This window comes from Schistocerca cancellata, chromosome 5 (genome assembly GCF_023864275.1).
Source record: "Schistocerca cancellata isolate TAMUIC-IGC-003103 chromosome 5, iqSchCanc2.1, whole genome shotgun sequence".
NCBI lineage: Eukaryota > Metazoa > Arthropoda > Insecta > Orthoptera > Acrididae > Schistocerca > Schistocerca cancellata.
The window spans coordinates 649,565,596-649,588,267 of NC_064630.1; the positions used below are offsets into that span (position 1 = coordinate 649,565,596).

Below are 22,672 nucleotides of genomic sequence, written 5' to 3' on the forward strand. Positions count from 1 at the left end.
CGGTGCTTTCTACCAGCGCTTGAAGTTCCGTTACTTTACCAATGCAGCTTCGACAGTTTACAATTACAATACCGATTGCTGCTTCGTCCCCGCATGTCCTGACTTTGCTCCGCACCCTTTGAGGCTGTTGCCCTTTCTGTACTTGCCCGAGGCCATCTAACCTAAAAAACCGCCCAGTCCACGCCACACAACCCCTGCTACCGTGTAGCCGCTTGCTGCGTGTAGTGGACTCCTGACCTATACAGCCGAACCCGAAACCCCACCACCCTATGGCGCAAGTCGAGGAATCTGCAGCCCACACGGTCGCAGAGCCGTCTCAGCCTCTGATTCAGACCCTCCACTCGGCTCTGTACCAAAGGTCCGCAGTCAGTCCTGTCGACGATGCTGCAGATGGTGAGCTCTACTTTCATCCCGCTAGCGAGACTGGCAGTCTTCACTAAATCAGATAGCCGCCGGAAGCCAGAGAGGATTTCCTCCGAGCCATAGCAACACACATCATTGGGGCCAACATGTGCGACCACCTGCAGATGGGTGCACCCTGTACCCTTCATGGCATCCATTACGCGCGTATTAATCAACCATACTACCTTGCGGTTCTTGCTCAACTACATATGGCCAGCCGCGGTGGCCGAGCGGTTCTAGTTGTTTCAGTCCGGAACCTCGGGACTGCTACGGTCGCAGGTTCGAATCCTGCCTCGGGCACGGATGTGTGTGATGTCCTTACGTTAGTTCGGTTTAAGGAGTTCTAAGTTCTAGGGGACTGATGACCTCAGATGTTAAGTCCCATAGTGCTCAGAGCCATTTGAACTACGTATGAAAATAAGAAAAGCCCGACAAGAATTATGGATGAACAAGTCACGGGTTCTGGATCAAGACAACGCACCGACTCACGCCGCATTGTCCGTTAAGGAGTTTCTGGCAAAGTACAGCAACCTAGTGTTGGACCACCTACAATAGTCGCTTGACCTAGCACCATGAGCCGCGTGGTCTCCGGCGCCTTGTCACGGTCCGCGTGGCTTCCCCCGCCGGAGGTTCGAGTCCTCCCTCGGGCATGCGAGTGTGTGATGTCCTTAACGTAAGTTAGTTTAACTTAGATTAAGTAGTGCGTATGCTTAGGGAACGATGACCTCAGCAGTTTGGTCTCATAAGACCATACCACAAATTTCCAAATTTCCTAGCACCACGTGACTTTATCTATTCCCCAAGGTCAAATCAGCATTAAAAGGAAAAAAACAATTTCAGTCTGTCGAAGCACTGGAAGAAAAAGCGTCATGCGTCATCAAGGAGCTCACAGAGAAAGACTTCCAGCACCTTTTCCATCAATGAGAAAAGGATAGAGGAGGGGAGTATGTTGAGGGTGACAGTAAATACGTAAGTTGTTGAAACAAAATGTTTCACAGCAATAGTCACGTTATTTTATGACCACATCTCGTAGCTAAAGCGCAGTGAAGTTTTGTCTCTGGATCGAGAGGTATGTCGTTCGAATCCAAATGACCGATGGAATTTTAATCAGGAGTATATAAGGTGATCGGAGCGCTTCCTGTTGTTTACTAATTTCGTCATTATTATCACCGTATTCTGCTTTTTCTCCTTCTTATTGGTGTTATTACTGTTATTTCAGTGATTCTGCTGCGGCGAAGTGTTCCCCATTAGCGTGATTTTCGTTGGTATTATGATATCTTCTTTTCTTACTTCTTGGTATTTTATACCCAGACGTGCTTTGTAAATATTAAATAGATCTTATTTTTTATTCATAACTGATTCTTGTCTAACAAAGTATATCTAAGCGTATCTACTAAAAGTTTCATTTCTACAAACTGAAATCTTCTGTTTTTCCCGTACTGATTTTTCTTCGCACTATGGAGTCAGGGTACAGCGTAATGATTAATTCGTCGAATCGGGATGTTAAGTTTGAGGCCTTCATCCGAATCTGTTTGCCATAATTAGATTTCACACAACGTCTCGCATTCACTTCCAAATTCTTCGTAATGTTATACATAGACGAGCACTCGTTGGGGTTACCCTCATATGCTGATATTTCACATACAGAACTAAAACAGTGGCAAACTACATTCCTATGGGCCTTAATATGTTTGCTGTTATCACCCAACTCTCTCTGTTCGTCCACGAGATCTAGATAGCGGTAGTCACCAGCGCTCAGGTTGATGCCACGTTCCTTGACTTCCAGAAGGCGTTGGATACAGTACTCCGCTGCCGCCTGAAGGACAAAATACCTGTGTACGGAATGTCAGACCAGGTGCGTTAACCGGGCTGAAGTATTTCTAGCAAACAGAATAGCCTTGTTCACAGTACCAGCAACCCTTACGGCTCGCCATCTCACTTGCAACTGTTCATGGCGTCGCCTTTCCGGCTTAGATGTTTTTTAATATGTGACTTGTAAGTACTGCATCTTTTTCCAGTAAGTACAAACTTTAATTTTATTAATGTATTATATACCTAATATGTTTTAGAACTGTTGTCTAATTCTTAAGACGACGCTCATAGTAGCGTCGAAGCCTGGTCAATTTTGACTTAATATTTGTGACCGTGGGATTATTTGTTCTAACATTAATCTCTCTTATCTTCTGGGCTTAATAGCGGTTGTCTTTCTGATACCCCAACATACAAAACTGAATGTCTGCTTGTTCTACAGGGTGAGGCAAATAAAAGTAGTCTGGATGAGGGACAGCAATGGACGTGAATTTGTGGCAGCATTAACGGAGGAAGAAAGGACCTACAGTTACTTCCAGCAGGATGGAACAGAGCTGTTAGCAGAGGTCAGTCTGGTCGTGGCCCTAGCTGGCCACCCAGGTCACCTGATCTGTCAGTGTGCGATTACTTAGTATGGGTAGCCCTCATAATCATCAAGAACTGCAGCAGAACTTTTCGGGTGAGACTGCAGTAATTTCAACAGTCCAGCTTAGACCCGCCTTCACCAGCTTCCTGACCTGGTCTCAACAGCGCCAAGAGATGGTCACTTTAATATCCGCTATAGTCAGGTCAGCACTGTATTTCCTTTCCTCTGCTGTGCTTCTTTGTATCCTGAATTCTGTTCTCTGGGCCACTTTTATAAGTACCATCTAGAACCAGATACAAGTTTCGCATTACCTACAGTGACTAATCGTTTGCTTGAAAAGATTATTGTTATCTGTAGGTGGGTTAAGAGGTGTGAATTTATATTCACTGTATGTAGATCGATAACTTATTACCGTACACAAATCGCTGGCTGAATGATGTTTATATTTGGTGCGGCGTGTTCGCCGGATCTACTCCGTTACATTTGTTTCTCTTTGTACAAGGTCCCTCTTCCTTTTTGTGTTGAGTAGTCGTTGTATTATACGTACATTTTTACATCGTAATGTGCAAATTAATATAATTTCGAATGCTGCGATTTCCTGTGAACAGAACACTTTGCGGAATAATTTATTCGCGCATTTCACGACGCCACAAAAACATGTAAAAACGATTATACAGGAACAGAACAAGGGATTTTTGCAATTTAAGAGAAATGCGAATGGAGACTACAAAATTACTGAAGTACGGAAAGAACCCGATTACAAGATTGCTGCTGAAGTGTAAAGTTATTTGAATAAATTTTGGATGGATATTCAACCAAAAGGAAGCGGCGTTAGTTTTTGTGTGACAAACTCAGTAAAATGAATAATGTTGACAGTCAGGAAATTTCTAGTTCTGAATACTGCTGCAGAGAATAACAGGAAGTATAATATGGCAAGTAATGTTTCTTAATGATTACGTTAAAAGTACCCGAGAGAGGACTACGTAAGAAATGAAGTTGGGAGGCTGGAATTCTGGAAGGTGAAAGTGCTTTCTAATTGTGGCACGTGTTTCGTAATGTTTCAAGAGCAGCTAAGCCGTAGTAAGAGAAACACATTATTCGAATAATTAAGGTAGGGTTCTGAACGAATTCCTTTCGTCAGAAGGAAAGAAGCAAGATCATGGTTTAAAGTCCCTAAGACGATAAGATCTGTAGCAATGGGTTACAAGCTCGGATTGTGATCAATGGGGAAGAAATTCGGCCGAATCCTTTCAAAGCAACTCTCCTGACATTAGCCTTAAGCGATTTAGGGAAATCACTGAAAACCTAAATCTGGATGTCCGGAAGTGGTTATGAACTGCCGGCCTCTCGAATGCGAGTCTAGTGTGTTACAACATCACCAACTTGCTCGATGAAATTTTTCTTTAAAAGTAAGGTGTTTACTGGTATCGAACTCTGAGAAAAACTTAAAAACCAGCTCGGCTGTTCCGACATTAGCCTCATAAGCAGCTATAACGGCACTGTTCGATAATTCTGTGTTTCGTTTGTAGATCGTACCTGAAGTTAAAAGTTAATATGACTCCTACCGTTGATCCTTAGAATGAGAAAGATATAGATTCGTCGGGTTTCGGAATCCCCTTCAAGAGTGGCTGCGAAAATGAGTTCTGCGGTAGGAGGTGCCCAGTGGCTTAAAATAATGGTTCAAATGGCTCTGAGCACTATGGGACTTAACTTCTGAGGTCACCAGTCCCCTAGAACTTAGAACTACTTAAACCTAACTAACCTAAGGACATCACACACATCCACGCCCGAGGCAGGATTCGAACCTGCGAAAGCGGCGGTCACGCGGTTCCAGACTGTAACGCCAGAACCGCTCGGCCACTCCGGCTGGCCCAGTGGTTTATATCGCCTTCCGTGAGATCATTCCTAGTGAGGCACAGACCAGACTTGGAGTTGAAGACTACTTTAAGCTGATGTACCTGAAAACATACTGAGTGATGCCGATTTACTATCCTCTTTTCACAATCTGAAAATTCTGAACGTGGGAATAAAAACAAAAATTAAAAGTCAATGATTGAATTTCGAGTCCATAGACTTTGAAGTTAATGTGACAAGTCGTACACTCTTCTATAAATAAATTACTCTTATTTGTGAAAGCTTGATGATTTCAGTTGCTCATTCGATATCCGATAAAAACCTGTTACCCTATGTTATTGCATTTCCAGTCTCAATGCTTGTCCTTATATATCTGTTCGATTTATCCATCACTACTGTTTTCAGTCACCTTAACCTAGATTACTAAACCCTATTAAAATTTACTATTGCAATAGGGTATAAAACAGACCGTTTTGTACTTAATATTGTAAGTTATATATCTTTGGAGACCTAATAATTATAATGAACTAATGCATATCTTATAAATTATAACCTCTTACGAATAAAATGTGGAGTAAGAAACTTTACAATGGTTTAGTAGCAATGTAACATTTTCCCCTAGTTAGTTTTCTAGGGTTAATATAGTAACTACAAGAAAGTTAATCGAGGCATTTATTTGGAGAATTTGAAGCTGTGGCTCTGAAAAGTGGACTGTGGACAAACATCGAAAGAAAAAATGTAGAAGCTATAGAGATGCAGATATGGAATAAAATTAAAAAAATTCCTGGACTGAAGGGAAGTCCAACGAAAAAATACTAGAGACTTACTAATTTGGTACGGAGAAGTGAAACATAATCCGACATAAGAGCTTCATGTAAAACATATTAGAGGGGAAAATGCCGGGAAAATAATCAACAGACAGTCGCAGAACAGCCGTATTACAAAGTGTTAGGACTGAAACGAACTAAACCAACTACAGCTTGATATCTTGCGAACCATGGATGAAGGGTATAAGACGGATGCCATATTCCTTGACTTCCGGAAAGCGTTTGACTCGGTGCCTCACTGCAGACTCCTAACTAAGGTATGAGCGAGCATATGGGATTGGTTCCCAAGTATGTGAGTGGCTCGAAGACTTCGTAAGTAATAGAACCCAGTGCGTTGTCCTCGATGGTGAGTGTTCATCGGAGGTGAGGGTATCATCTGGAGTGCCCTAGGGAAGTGTGGTAGGTCCGCTGTTGTTTTCTATCTACATAAATGATCTTTTGGATAGGGTGAATAGCAGAAGGTGTCGTCGTTGAGTGACTGTAAGAGGATACAAGATGACTTGGACAGGATTTGTGATTGGTGTAAAGAATGGCAGCTAACTCTAAATATAGATAAATGTAAATTAATGCAGATGAATAGGAAAAAGAATCCTGTATTGTCTGAATACTAGATTAGTAGTGTAGCGCTTGACACAGCCACGTCGATTAAATATTTCGGCGTAACATTGCAGAGCGATATGAAGTGGGACAAGCATGAAATGGCAGTTTTGGGGAAGGCGGATAGTCGTCTTCGGTTCATTGGTAGAATTTTGGGAATATGTGGTCCATCTGTAAAGGAGACGGCTTATAAAACACTAATACGACCTATTGTTGAGTACTGCTCGAGCGTTTCGGATCCCTATCAGGTCGGATTGAGGGAGGACATAGAAGCAATTCAGAGGCGGGCTGCTAGATTTGTTACTGGTAGGTTTGATCATCACGCGAGTGTTACGGAAATGCTTCAGGAACCCGGGTGGGAGTCTCTAGAGGAAAGGAGGCGTTCTTTTCGTGAATCGCTACTGAGGAAGTTTAGAGAACCAGCATTTGAGGCTGACTGCAGTGCAATTTTACTGCCGCCAACTTATATTTCGTGGAAAGACCACAAAGATAAGATAAGAGAGATTACTGCTCGTACAGAGGCATATAGGCAGTCATTTTTCCCTCGTTCTGTTTGGGAGTGGAACAGGGAGAGAAGGTGCTAGTCGTGGTACGAGGTACCCTCCGACATGCACCGTATGGTGGATTGCGGAGTATGTATGTAGATGTAGATGTAGTCAACTACATTGTAATGATGTCGAAAGACGATAAGGGCTGCTATATCAGGGAGACGTTGCCTATAGATAGTGTCTGATGTTTAAATTTCGTGTCCAATTTACTTAAATTACTGTGCACGTGGGCATACAACATAGGCCTAGTACTAAACACATTCTACAGAATAACATGTTCGTCCGCTCCCTGCATCATATGTTAATCGTTTCTAGCATGACGGTTGAATAGCAAATCTACGGAGGGAAACCCATTGTCTTTATGACGTTGTGCATTATTGTTTACACATATTGATCAAGAAACAACTGCACTTTCCAGCAATATTGGTTGTGTTACGCAAAAGCAGAATGAACAGGCGTGATAAGTGGTTGCACTTACGCAACACTGATGTTTACCTTCGCTTTATCACGCAAGAGATCCTCCGTTTGTCACTCTGGGGTGTAATTGCCTCCTTGCCCCAGTGAGATAATTGATTATGGCCGCATCGTAGCGTTCCGCAGCCTATTTGAACGTAACTTGCCTTAACTGCAGTTCACCTCGGCGATAAAGGCGGTGAGGCAAAAGTGGGGCCATCAAACATCGCAACGCCGGTCACCAGCACTCGGTCGCCCCGTAACAGGTGTCAATGCGTGGAAAGTGTCCACTGGTGAAGCGGCAAAAACGTGGGCTTTCTCCGCGCGGGCCTCGGCTATGTCCGAAGTAGTCAATATGCCCCGCGGGGATTGACGTAGTGACATTTGGAGGGCTCCAAGCGTTACGCGGTATTACGTTAGTCGCGTGCGTGGGAGAAAGCGCTGGGTGGCTGCGCAACTTCAGAACAATCGCGATGCTACTCTTCCGCAAAGCGAGGTCCCTTCCCCCAGTACATCATGCCGTCAGGCTAGGCGCCAGCACAAAGCAAGTAGGACGCCTTATAAGCTGTCCTTTTGTGAGGCAGATCCGGTGCGTACATTCATCTCTCACTGTAGTGGATGGCAGCCTATCAGTTCAGGTCGGCGTGAAGGAAGCCTTCCGGGCTATTTGATGATACATCTCCATACTCTCACTCTTAATGTCATGGCCGCACTGCATTCATTCACTGACGAAAGTGCGTCCCTAGCTGTGTTACAACTTGACGTTCGAAATATGGGGCTAAAAGTCAACATAATAACAAATAGTATGACACATATGACTAATGGTGATAAGAATAAATATCGGAACATATTGATCCATAATAAAAACTTCATAACACTTGTATTTTTATGTTATTAGTAGCTTAGCACCTCGCTGCTTCACTCGTGAAGACTGTATGTTCGCCGGTCGGGGTCGCCGAGCGGTTCTAGGCGCTACAGTCTCGAACCGCGTGACCGCTACGTTCGCACGTTCGAATCCTGCCTCGGGCATGGGTGTGTGTGATGTCCTTAGGTTAGTTAGGTTTAAGTAGTTTTAAGTTCTAGGGGACTGATGACCTCAGAAGTTAAGTCCCACAGTGCTCAGAGCCATTTGAACTACATGGTCTGCACAATTATTGTTTTATTTAATCGAATTTTTACGTTTTTCAGAAATTGTAACCCCTTCTAAACCTTTCACGTTAATAAATGCCATAGAAGCGTGGTCTTTTCGAATGTACTTTTAACTAAAAAGCAATTCTGCTATCTAGAGGCCAAGATTTTTGTTAACAATGTCTTTTGCGTTCTTGTGGTGATATTTCCATAGAAACTTTCATCCCCTATCACATATCTCTTTACATGTAAAGATGCCAGTTATCATAGATCAAAAAAAATTTTACAGTAATTAAATATTTTCTTGAAACTTTCTTCCCCTATTTCACCCCATTAGGGTTTGAATTCGCCAAAACTGAGAAGCCAAATACAAATTTTTGTAGATAAGCTTCGAAATTTATTTTCATAATGAAATAATTACATAAAACTTTTTATTCCCGTTTCATTTCCTTAGGGGGTTTGAATTTCTAAAAACACCCTAACATATTTTTTTTAATTCTAACCGAAAAGTCAAATATCAGTTTTGATAGATGTAGCTTTAAAAATGCTTTAGTAGCTCTCTAATAATTTATTCAAAAAATCATCCACTCTTTAACCCTGTTAGTTATTGAATTTCCAAAAATGCTGAAACATGTATTTTTTGTTTCTGGTTGAGAAATCAGACAACAGTTTTCGTAGTACTAGCTTCAAAATTGCCTTAATAGTGACATATCTTCAGAAAATACTTTCCTCACTGTTTCACCGCTTTAGGAGTGGAACTTCAGACAGTCCCTTCTCTAACGATGCCTACAATATAAGATCCACATCTTCCCCAAATTCAAAGGTTTCTTTCCTTAGCCGTTTGCGCTGGGCGATCGTGAGTCAGCGAATAAGTGACACAGTGAAACACGCACTTTTCAAAGATTTAGTTTCAAAATGCTTGCATAACGAAATATTTCCATAGAAGTTTTCATCCTCTATTTCACCCTAGTAGTGGTTGAATTTCCAAAAACGCTGAAACATGTGTTTCTTTAATTGTGACCGAGAAACCAAATATCAAGTTTTGTAGGTCTAGCTTGAAAACTGTTGTAATAGCAACATATTTTCAAAAAAAGCTTTTTTCCGCTATTTAATTGCCTTACCGGTGGAATTTCGAAAATCCCTTCTTAAACGACGCCTGCACTGCAAGATCAACACCCTGTCCAAATTACATGTTTCTACGCTTGTCAGTTTGGACTGGGCAATGATGAGACCATCCGTGAGGATATAACCTTGTGTATTAATTGTAGACATGAGTTCCAATAATCAAAGTGCAGATTTGTTTCCAGTATGAATGCCTCTTCGGGACTCTTTATTTGACGAGTTGCTGCGTGAGATATCAAGTGTGTGTAGTTATTTACTGCAGTTAGTTTGATATGTAGTTTAGTTTATTAGTATGTGTGTATCACCCCGTTTGTTTCCTTTGAAACACCTCATCTGCTGATGACTCAGTAATAATACGAAACAATTAGTGTGACCTGAGGCTAAAAAGCCAGCCGCTGTGGCCGAGCGGCTCTAGGCGCTTCAGTCCGGAACCACGCTGCTGATGCGTTCGCAGGTTCGAAACCTGCCTCTGGCATGGATGTGTGTGACGTCCTTAGGTTAGTTAGGTTTCAGTAGTGGTAAGTCTAGGGGACTGATGACCTCGGATGTTGTCCCATAGTGCTTAGAGCCGTCTGAGCGAATTGAGGCTAAAAAATGCTATCTGATCAAATGTAATCGGACATTATTAGACTTTGATATGGCTATTATGACGGCTCGAACACTGCTGGGGACATTTCCAATGAGACCTCTGTCTGTGGACCAATTTCAGCCTATTCTTCCTCAGGAGTCGCACTCAGAGAAAGTATTGATGGTGGACGCTGAGGTCTGGCGAGAAGTTGACGTTCTAACCCATCTGAAATGTGTTGCACCCGATTCAGATAGAGACTCAGAGTAGACTAACCCATTTCATACGATATTGCTGTGCTTATGTTATTCCGATTACGACGCAAAGTTCCTTTGGACATGCATTCATGTCCAAAGGAACAGCCACTGTGGCGACCACCGCCGTTACGAAACGCATCAAATGAATTAGCAAATGCGAGTAAGGACTACCATCTGCCGTAGAATGGAATGACGACAATGAAAACTTGTGCCGGAGCGGGACTCGAACCCAGATTTCCCGCTTATCGCGAGCGGTCGCCTTACCATTTGGCCATCCGCGCACGACTCACGGCCAGACCCAAAATCCATGTCGTCCACCATGCGTCTACGACCTGTACTCGTACATCCATTATGTATATTCCCGTACAGGTCAGACGTTGTACTTGAAAGTCCCTTGCCCGGTATCGGCAAATAAATACGATACTGCAGTGCCTGTGTTATTCTGATTACAATGGAAAGTTCTTTAGCACATGCATGCATGTCGTATTTCTCTGCTGATACCGGGCAAGCGACTTTCCAGTCTGATTGTACGGTAATGTACGTAATGGATAACGAGTTCAGGTCGTAGACGAATGGTTGACAACATTGGATGTTTGGGTCTGGCCGTGAGTGGTGCGCGGATGGCCAAATGGTAAGGCGACAGCTCGTGATAAGCGGGAAATCCGGGTTTGAGTCCCAGTCCGGCACAAATTTTCCTTGTCGTCACTCCATTCTACAGATGATAGTGGTCCATATTCGCAATTGCGAACTCATTTGATGTCATCCATTTCAGGAATGTTATTGCCTGACAGATGGGACTTTATGACAGGGTGGATTGTCACGCTGAAACAGTCATCTTGTTCCCTTACTATAGGCATTGTACGATGCTGTAAAATGTGTTCCGGTCCTTGCGCATTTAGCGTTTTCTTAAGCGCAGTAAGGGGTGTGAAATAACGCCTCCCGTGACTCGGCAAAAATAATTAATTATTTATGTCAAAGGAAAGACATATTTTGCGTTAACTACAGCGATCATGTAACGCTGATTGTCTGAGTGTTACTGCCAAGCTTACTGTGATCGGCGCGGCATTAACATCTCTGTTTCTACTATAAATTACGATGCGTGACCGATTTTGCTCTCTATTGTTCTAGCGCTTTTCTGTTAGCCTCTCGATTCTATCTTGTCAGACATTTTAGCTCCAGTGGGGTCTATTTCTTGATATTGTAATTATTATTTTTGGCTTATGATGTATTATTCATCGCAGTTACCGCGATATTATTATTTCCCACAATGATTTGCTCTGCTGATGAGCGTTCTAATTTCTAAACAGGAAATATTAAACTTCATTAACGATAACTAATTTTCGCCATAAGTTGGCAAATTCTATTGAGTTTTCTTTGCAAAAGATGTCTCCCATGAAACTTGTAGATGTAAGAAATAATAACCTGCACTGTTGTAAACAAAGAAACGGGTTCACAAAATTATTTAGTAGTTAGGTTTCCAGAGTCTCAGATATTCTATATTTCATCATTAGTCGACGCCACTTCTGGACACTGATAAGCAAAATAATTTTCTTTGCAAAGTTTTGCCCTGCTCTTTAAAAGCTAGCCGTCATACAAACCAAAAACGATATATTTACCGCTGAATGACTTCTTCCAGAACTTCGCTACAGAAAGTACAAAAGGTAAATTTCACGTTGCTAACTTAACTTATAAAAGTTACTATTTACTGTCAATAGAAGTCATCTCAGTTATAAAATATTCTCTCTATTTAACAAGATTTAACAATTTTTCAAGTAATATAAACAGAAAGTTTTACTTTAGGGGAGCAAACACTAAGCAAACACCCCGACACCACTTCACTGTCGGCGCTGCGCTTAATGGCAGCTAACGTTCTCCAGGCTTTCGCCAAGCCCAAAGCCTTTCATCCGATTGCCACAGGGTATAGCGTGGTTTATGACTCCAAATACGCCATTTCCTGCCATACTCTGACCGGTCGCGTCGCTTTTGTGCACCACTTCCACCGTCGCTTCCGCTGAATTTATGCGATTTTTTACAGCCACACTACTTAATATTTGGCTGCCTGTGCCCGTCCTACACGAGGTCTGCGCTGCCTTGGTTTCTCCGTGGCCGTTCCTTCGCGTTTTCACTTTACAGTCACCACATCCAAAAGAGACTTGGGCAGCTTTTGAAAGGTTTTCAGTTCCCTGATTGATTTGTTACTCAAGCGCCACCCAGCGACTACTTCATGTTCGAAGTCACTGAACGCTCCTGCCCGACCTATTTCTCTGTTATTGCTTCTTTACTGACAGTACAATAGTCTTCACCTCCTTTTCTACCAGAGGGTCCGTCTCTCGTGACACGTAGTGATCAAATTTGTTTTGCATGAGGGTAGCTTAGACTGTAGAGTCGCGGAACACTTTGGTCGGAAACCACAGCACTTGCTAACAGAACATTGTTCAGGCACGTTATTGACGCATAGGCTAGAGGAACTAGGATCCGGCTTGTTCTCTGTGTAACGGTGCACCAACCAATCACATTAGAAATGTGTCAGCATGGGCATGAACGTGCTTGTATGACTCCCAAATAGAGTGACCACAGTTGTACTGAGCACATATTGTGAGATGTCATGCAGCAGGCTTTTCCCACCTTGGATCCATCTCCAACCGGTCTCCGTGACTTTTGTTTGAACAATCGGGAATAGTGACGGTTGCCGAAAGCTTTCGTTGTCACCTGTCAATACGTCGCCGCTATCATCACGACGAAAAGTGGTGCTATACGCTACTGTGGAAAGCTCTCGATTGCGTTTATATCACTGTTGGACATATTTCTTTCAGCAGTGCTGCACATCGCTCTCCGATAATTCTGGAATTCCGATTTATTAAAAGCACTTACAAACTTTTATTTGGCAGTAGGTTAATAAATATAGCATATCACTATGTAGAAGCACGGAAACAGTCTTAGGTATCGCCGCCAGTGTGACGTCTTATGGCTCACAGTAAAAAAAACGGTTCAAATGGCTCTGAGCACTATGGGACTTAACATCTATGGTCATCAGTCCCCTAGAACTTAGAACTGCTTAAACCTAACTAACCTAAGGACATCACACAACACCCAGTCATCACGAGGCAGACAAAATCCCTCACCCCGCCGGGAAACGAACCCGGGAACCCGTGCGCGGGAAGCGAGAACGCTACCGCACGACCACGAGCTGTGGACGGCTCACAGTACATAGTAGGCTCGTAGACTTCATGTTAGACAACTACTCTATAAAGTAATTATCTGCAGTCGGAGAAAAAACGGTTTCTTTGGCTATTAAGAGGTATTAAATGCACAAAAAGGTATAAGCATCCGGGTAAACTTTTAAGGATTCACAGCAGCCACAAATTTTGAGGAAAAAGTAGCAGGACTAAGTGAAGCATAAGGAACTTGTGACTGCAAAAGAGAAAGTCATGGAGAATAATAGCTATGGAAGTAAAGAATGGTAAATCCTGGGCGTTTGAAAGTTGGTGGAAGCGTTACGCAAGCACTTTGTGAATTTCTAAAATGTGCTGTTACCATGGGTTTCAAACGGAGCTCTGTTATGTAATACAATAGGGAAAAGTGGACGTAGGTAAAAGGGTTACTTGATAACTGCGCAGAACCGTATCGACGCGAAGGAATGACTCCGCACATTTACTGACTTTTGTCGGCGCGAGGAGCGGGAACGCTTTCTCGTCGAGAATCACTTGCTGCTCCTTCGCTACAGTTCTCTTCCTGCTCATTTCTTTTCTAGTCAGTTTAGAACGACCTGCTGAGCACCAAAAAATTGTCCTAAATGTGGTTCTTTCTTTCGCCTCTACCATTCTGAAACTGAACGCCAAAAAATTGTCCTAAATGTGGTTCTTTCTTTCGCCCCTACCATTCTGAAATTCAGTGCTATTAGTTTCTCATCAAAAAAGAAATTATGCACGGGGATAACATGTAGCTGAATAAGGCTACATGTTTATCAACAACATAAAAAAAACAGCGTTGACAACAAAAAGGCATTTGACTTCTCACTGCACTACATTTATCAGGAAACGCACCAATTGTTCTTGCTCTATATAAAGTGCACAGAGTGTAACCACCCGACCGTAACATTCTGTGATTTCACGGACGCGAAAGGATACTTTTTGTGCTGTTAAACGAGTATTTAGACAGCAATTTACTTTTTCTTTTACTGAGGTGTTAATTTCGTGATAACAATTTCGTAACAGAGGATGCCGTCATCGAGAAAGAAGGAACGACAAAAGCCCAGGTATAATAGAAGATATAATCACCAAAATGTAAATGACTCACATTTTGGCGATTACGGGGGGCGTTTGAAAAGCCCGTTCAAGAATAAAAACTACTTACGTGTTTGGGGTAAACCTTCTTTATTTTGCGACATAGTTTACTTTTAGACTTATACACTTTGTCCAATACTGTTCTAATTTGTTGACCCCTTCCGAATAACAGGATTTGTCCAAGTCTGCAAAATAGCTATTAGTTGCTGCAATCACCTCCTCGTTTGAATAAAATATTCGTCCTGCCAGCCAGTTCTTCAAATTGGGGAACAAACAGTAGTCTGAGGAAGCCAAGTCTGGAGAACAGGGGGGATGTGAAACGAGTAGGAATCCTATTTCCATTAATTTTGCGACCACAACTGCTGAGGTGTGTGCTGGTGCATTGTGGTGATGGAAAAGGACTTTTTTGCGGTCAAATCGTCGGCGTTTTTCTTGCAGCTCCGTTTTCAAACGGTCCAATAATGATGAATAATATGCACGTCTAATAGTTTTACCCTTTTCCCGATAGTCGATGAGGATTATCCCTTGCGAATCCCAAAAGACAGTCGCCAGAACCTTTCCGGCCGAAGGAATAGTCTTCACCTTTTTTGTTCAAATTCTCCCTCGGTAACCCAGTGTTTAGATTGTTCTTTGGTCTCAGGAGTATAGCAATATATCCATGATTCATCCACAGTGACGAAACGACGCTTAACGTCCTGCGGATTCTTCCTGAACAGCTACAAACCATCCTTGCAACACTTCACACGATTCCGTTTCTGGTCAAGCGTGAGCAATCGCGGAACCTATCTTGCGGACAGCTTTCTCGTGTCCAAATGTTTATGCAAAATATTGTGTACCCGCTCATTCGAGATTCCCACAGCAATAGCACCTTAACTCTTCTGTAATCCATCACCATATCATGGATTTTATCAATGATTTCCAGAGCCGTAACCTCCACAGGCCGTCCAAAAGGTTCAGCATCACTTGTGCGCATATGGCCACTCCGAAAATTTTGAAACCACTTATAAACTGTTCTAATCAAAGGTGCAGGGTCACCGTAATGTTTATCAAGCTTCTCTTTAGTCTCCTGAGGCGTTTTGCCTTTCATAAAGTAATGTTTAAACACCACACAAAATTCTTTCTCGTCCATTTTTTGACAATCACTCGACTTCCTTGATTCACACCATTGCCAAACACAAAGAAATAGACCAATATGGCTGGGTGTGCATTATTTCCAAAGATGCTACTAACTAAACACGACCTCGATACGGCCCGGTGCTGCCATCTCTTGGACTTTGCACGAACTTTTCAAACGCCCCTCGTACGTTGCAGCCAAAATATATTGGTAAGTTTTCGATGAGCCTGCCATCATGAGGAAGGTGTCTCCAATTGCTTATTCTGCATTCATGTCGACATCTGAGTTTAGAATAATGACGTTGCTGAAGCTCCGGACAAGACTGGATAGGTTTTTTAAAGGTATCAGAACAGTTATATTCATGAAGTTGTGTGCACAATTATAGGACGAATCAACTTTCGCATAAAATTTCAGTGGGAAGTGACATGGTTTGATGAAATTTGGGTCATACGTAGATAGAACTAATACAGTATAGTACGAATGGCAACGGAAGGAAATGTGTGATGAAACAAACAGAAATGACTCTTTTATTCAAAGACAATAATTACTCTGAAGTCACCGCGATTTATGATGATTGACAACTGTTGGATGGCCGTTGGTCTGGTGGACGTGCTGCGTCTAGCTAACGCATCACACACGTGTTCGATGAGATACAAGTCAGGGGAAGGGGCAGGCGAGTCCATTCGCCGAATATTCTCTCGTTGCAAAAGCTCCTCCACCTCCACATTGGCATCCATAAAAATGACATCAGCGTCGAACACACCTCTTAAAAGCCGCACACGGGGAAGTCGTACAGAGTCACTACGACATTGACCGGTGAATGTACCGTGTTCAAAGATGTGGACGTCAGTACTTCCAAGAAACATTATGTCCCCCACACCATAATACCTGGATCATCAAAACGATCATGTTCGACAATGTTTCTGAGTGAATTTAGTGATCACACCATTCGCCATATAATGCTACTTCCAACATTGGGAAGACATTCTGCAGCACATCCACATGCACCAACGACTATTCGGCATTTGTCAACCGCTCTGATGGAGGAATGGAACGCCCTACCACAGGAACTTGTTACCAATCTTGTGGCCAGCGGGGCAGCACGTTACAGAGCATGCATTCCCGTTTGCGGTGATTCAAATGTTTCAAAGGGCTCTAAGCACTATGGGACTTAACATCTGTGGTCATTAGACCCCTAGACTTAGAACTACTTAAACCTAACTAACCTAACGATATCACACACATCCATGCCCGAGGCAGGATGCGAACCTGCAATCGTAGCAGCTGCGCGGTTCCGGAGTGAAGCGCCTAGAACCGCTCGGCCACAGCGGCCGGCGTCTGTGGTGACTACACGCACCCTTAACCCTTTGAGTACCAGTGGTTGCTGCCTGAAGCCACCATTTTATTAATTATTTGTATACCAGTGCCTTTAGCTTTAGCATGAAACAACAGATGCTGGGTACATCTAGTGGTACACTGGGGAACTTCTACGAATGAAGCGCATTGTAACAGTCACGACGTTCAAAGCAATAGTCGGTACAAACATCGTGCTGCTTGATTTCGGGAGCTTGTGGAATGAGGTTTCTTTTTTATAGTGGCCATATTAAGGAGATCACTGACGGTGAAAGTAAATATACAGGCTGGTCGGAAGTTCCCGCTACGGACTTCTAGGACTTGTAGAGGGGAGTTAGTACATCGTATTTTGAATAGGAACCCCTGTCCGGAAACGTCATCCAACGAGACTACAGAGAATCAAAGTTATAGGCGCGGGAGTCTGTAAATGAACGTGTACACGGGGTGATTCCGTGATGACGTTACAGACTTTTTAGGATGATGGAGAACGATAAATTTATTAATTAGAAGTAAGGATCCCTGTACCGGAAACGAACGAGTCGAAAGTTATAAACGAAAACCGTTCCGATACCTCTGACAGTTGAATACATGTACCGGTTCTTGTGTTGCGAAGAGTGTAGAGTTGGTAACTTTCAGTGGTGGTAGCGTGGACAAAAGCGAGAAAAAATGTCCAGTAAACGTGGGCTCTAAAGTGCGTACCTTAACACCTATGAACACCTGCTCAGTGGAGGAGATGTGTTGCACATTAGAAGTTTACTGGACATGTTTTCTCGTTTTTGTCCACACCACCACCACTGAAAGTTACCAGCCATACACTCTTCGCAGCACAAGAACCGGTTTATGTATTCAACTGTCAGAGGTATAAGAACGGTTTTCGTTTATAACTTTCGACTCGATCGTTTCCGGTACAGGGATCCTCACTTCACATTAATACATTTATCGTTCTCCATCATCCTAGAAAGTCTGTAACATCATCACGGAATCACCCCGTGTACACGTACATTTACAGACGCCCGCGCCTATAACTTTGACGCTCTGTTGTCTCGTTGGATGACGTTTCCGGACAGTGGTTCCTATTCAAAATACGTGTACTCACTCCCCTCTACAAGTACTAGAAGTCTGTAACGGGAATTTCCGACCACCCTGTATTTATAGCTATTGTAACGTAAATTTGAGTTTGTACTACTGCTTCAGTGAGTGGCTTCGAAATGAAAGCACTGGAGCAGTACTTTGTTTTCCTACAAGATTTATTAAATTTTAGGTCCATTTTGGCTTGTTATATGGGATAATAATTTGTTTGAGGCATCATGATTTCACGGATGTTGCAGAACTGTGTCTAGGAAAAAATGCGAATTCGTTTTCAAATTTATCACTTGATATAACTGGTGGTAGAAAACAGTATGTCCTAGTAATTCCAGTCAAACATTCTCCTTAAAACAGCTGATTCTTTACTTTCTGCCAGTTTCTTCTTGTATCCATTTCTAACTGTGATAATAAATGTTAAATTTATGAAACGTTCTGAAATTATATTCCAAAATGAAACCACCTCCTTAAAACAATTGAGTGTTTAATTTTTGATGACTTCTTCTCGTATTTTTTGGTTACTATGATGATAACGGTTAGTTTTCTCAAAAATTTTAAAATTATATGTTCTTCATATGTTGGGAATCAGACGCTTAAGAAATGTGTTCCGCCATTTGTAATGTCCTGGGGGCCGGCATGAATCGCGGTGACTCCATTGTGATTATGGTCATTGAATAAAAGTTTCATTTCTTAAATAATTTGTTTCAATGTAGAAAACTATTAATGGCTAGAAAGAGCAATTTTCATTACACAGTTAAAGTATGATGACTAGTTTCGGTTACATTCTACAACAACCTTCAGATCGTTCAAATAGAAAAAAATGAGTTGAATAAGCAATGAAAAATATCGTCATTAGCTACAGTCATGCGGTGACATGTATTCGTATTATGTACCAACAAGACTAGGGCAGTATGTAGTTCAAAGCTTCATCGAGAGAGACAGAGAGAGACAGACTGTAAAGAACAATCTCACAAGATGCACGTAATAAAGAAGGAAAAAGGGAGTTGTATTTGCCGCAATTTTTACTAATGTAACTGGCCTTTTTCTTTCCTTATTATCTGCATCTTGAAAGATTATAGTTTACAAACTCGCCCTCGATGATGATTTGAACAACATACTCTCCTATTCTTACTGGCCCATAACACGAATGCGTGTCATTGCATGACTGTAGCTAATGCTGAGGCTTTTCAATGCATTTGCAAGTCTTTTCACAATTTGAACATTCTGAATATGGTTGTAGAAAGCAACCAAAACTAGTAATTATTGTTTAATTGTACAATGAAAAGTGCGCTCCAGCTATTAAACGTTTTCTTACATTAAGTTTTTTTATTTAAGAAATTACCTTAAGACGGCTGTCTCGCTCCTCACAATTTCAGGCTTCATTTGTGTTCGTCTCATTGGTTATATCTTTCCGTTAACTTACGCATTACACTGCAGAAGATGTTTCTATGTATGGCCCAAGATTCATTGAGCTATGCAACTCTGCAACGACACATCATGTGAAAGTTGCTTTCATCCTTAAGTTTTACTCACCAGTGGACATTCATTAGTTGCGCTTTTGATGGTGACACATGCCTTCCATCGAGCTGCTTATTAATGAACAAAAACAAAAGGCTCATCGCGTAGATTAATACAAGAAATTAAAATATTATGAAAATACGAACATGAGCAGTAGACTACAATGAACAAGCTAAGTTAAAAAAATATTTCAGTAAAAATAACAACTTTCTTTTATCTGCAGAAATAGTTCAATACGCATGACCTTGCACTATATAACATTTGTAGAAGTAGTCATGTAGATTTTTATTTACAGTAATTATCTCGAGATCTGGGAAGGAGACGCTCGAAATTTGTGTAAGACAATTATACAAGGGAAAAGGAAAACAGAAATAACACAACGTTGTATTACTACTGCTTTGAGTCAGTGTATAGCTTACTTTGCATGCTGCTATGGTGCCAGAGCGTCTTGAATCTGACGAGCTTAATGTCTGACAAACAACCGCAGTATTTCCCATTTGGCACGTGCAATTACTCACGACATTAAAAGAAAGAATACGGCACGTTCTCTTTTGTAGCACGTTACGTTGTGGAGCTGGTTGGACCTGTCTGCACGGTAGCTCACTGCATGCACTCACTTGTTATACGGCCTGGTGCCGTAGAGGTGTGCCCAGCTGTTGACGAGCCACGTGATGTTGAGGGTTAGGATGGCTCTGGTGAAATAGCACAGCATCAGAGAAATCCACGGCTGCTCGTTCCACGCGTAGATTGGCACGGCCACAGGCAGCATGATGGAGAATATCGCGTACAGCGTCTTATAGTACCTGCAACAAGATCGCGTCGGGTAAGTCAGAAACAATGTGAGTACATAACGCTTGAGAGGTTCGTCAGAGTATCGACTTCCCATTTCGTAACCTACGCCTCGTCAGACGAAATGGAGTTCAAATACGAATAGAATTAGCAGGACAATTTATGAATCAAATAACATGTTTTAAATGACAAGTGAGTCTGTTAGGGTCTTCAGTGCGAAAACTGATTTGATGCTAACCTCTACACTTCTGAATAACTATTACAGCCAACATACATTTGAGCCTACTTGTAATATTTATTCCTTGATCTCCGTCTACAATTTTACCCCTCCCCCTCCCTCCTCTCATCCACATTTTCCCTCCATTACCAAATTAACGAATTCTTTACATCTGAGAATGTGCTCTATCGCCGGCCGCGGTGGTCTCGCGGTTCTAGGCGCTCAGTCCGGAACTGCGCGACTGCTACGGTCGCAGGTTCGAATCCTGCCTCGGGCATGGATGTGTGTGATGTTCTTAGGTTAGTTAGGTTTAAGTAGTTCTAAGTTCTAGGGGACTGATGACCACAGATGTTAAGTCCCATAGTGCTCAGAGCCATTTGAACCATTTTTTGTGCTCTATCAACAGATCCCTTCTTTTAGTCCAGTTATGCCACAAATTTCTTTAATACCCAGTTATATTGAGTATTTTCTCGTTAGTTACCCTATCTACCCACCTAATCTTCAGCATTTTTCTGTAGCACCACATTTCAAAAGCTTCCACTTTCACTTTCTGAACTGCTTATCGTCTACGTTCCACTTCCGTACAGGGTTACACTTCACACAAACGCCTTTGGACAAGACATCGATGTTAACAAATTCTTCTTTTTTAGAAACGATTTTCTTGCTGCTGCCATTATTTTTATATATACTCTTTACGTCTTGCGGTCCACATAAAAAATACATAGGGTACATTTAGTGTCTCCCTTCCTGATCTAATTATGTCAGCATCACCTGATCTAATTTGAATACATTCCATTACTCTTGTTTTACACTTGTTGATAGTAATTTTATAACCCTTTTCAAGACACTATTGCTTCCATCCAGTCGCTCTTTCAAGCCTTTTGTTATCTCTGATAGAATTACGTCATCGGAAAAGTGCATTATTTTATTTATTGTCCGTGAACTTTAATTCCCATTCCAAATTTCTGTATGTACAGATTGAAGAACATCAGGGAGTGTCTACAGCGCTATCACACTTCCTTATCAACTATTGGTTCTCTTTCATATCCTTCGACACTTATCACTAGGTGATCTATTAAATGTAAAACCAGTCATTACGGAAAATATATTTTTCACCGCAAGAACAAGAACAATGCTGAATCCTAAAAGTAGATTTGTAGTGGGTTATCCTAATTTGGTTACTCACCAAGGCTCCAAACACGTTTGATAACACAGCATAAGCTATAAATACACTTGAATAACGCCCAGAGTTAGCAGATTTTATGAAACTGCCGCCAGCTTTATGTTCCCGATCCTGTTCCTTTAAGACATTTGGACAATAGTTTTAATCTTTCGAATGCAGGATTACGAATCACAACTTCGAATACAGAAAATTGCTAAGATTGCAGGAAAGAATGATTTATATAGTGCATGGTTTATTATTAGCAGGCTCGAATCCTGCCTCGGGCATGGGTGTGTGTGATGTCCTTAGGTTAGTTAGGTTTCAGTAGTTTTAAGTTCTAGGGGACTGATGACCTTAGAAGTTAAGTCCCATAGTGCTCAGAGCCATTTGAACAACCCAAGGGATTCTGAAATTTCACAACAAAGATTACTTGCAATTAATCACGCGGTCGTGTCACAGTTTTTCGAGATGGTTTTTTGGAAGATTTTTTCACTAGAGCTTGCGAATAGACGTCACTATGCTCTTGATAAATGAATACTATTGAAATATTTCTGTTGCGTACACTATACTGATGGCCACAGCAATATACACTCATGCTCATAAATGAAGGATAATGCTGATACATGATGAAACAACGCTCTGGTGGGCTGTTTGCGGGATTAAATCACCTCGGGGTATGACCATGCCCTGAATTTGACCTGCGTTCGTCGCACGGTGGCGGTGGCAGCAGTCCACATACGCAGAGGTGTGTTGGTGCATGTCAGAGTAAGGTGCAGCGAGTTAAGTGTGCAGACGTTTTCAGACGTGCTAATGGTGACTGTGTGTTGGAAATGGCTCAAACAACACATATTGATGACGTTATGAGGGGTAGAATACTAGGGATACTAGGGCGACTGGAGGCTGGTCAAACACAGCAGGTAGTAGCACGGACCCTCCATATGCCACAAAGTGTGATCTCAAGATTATGGCAACGATTTCAGCAGAGAGAAAACGTGTCCAGGTGCT

General features: G+C 42.1%; 1 protein-coding gene across 1 annotated transcript in view; it reads right to left on the reverse strand.

Moving 5' to 3' along the window:
* Nucleotides 1–22,672, reverse strand: part of LOC126188741 (acyl-CoA Delta-9 desaturase-like) — a 153,611-nt gene that overhangs the window by 17,600 nt on the left and 113,339 nt on the right. The window contains exon 5 of the mRNA XM_049930349.1: nucleotides 20,117–20,302. Coding sequence (XP_049786306.1) covers nucleotides 20,117–20,302 — 186 coding nt within the window. The remainder of the gene's footprint in view (nucleotides 1–20,116; nucleotides 20,303–22,672) is intronic.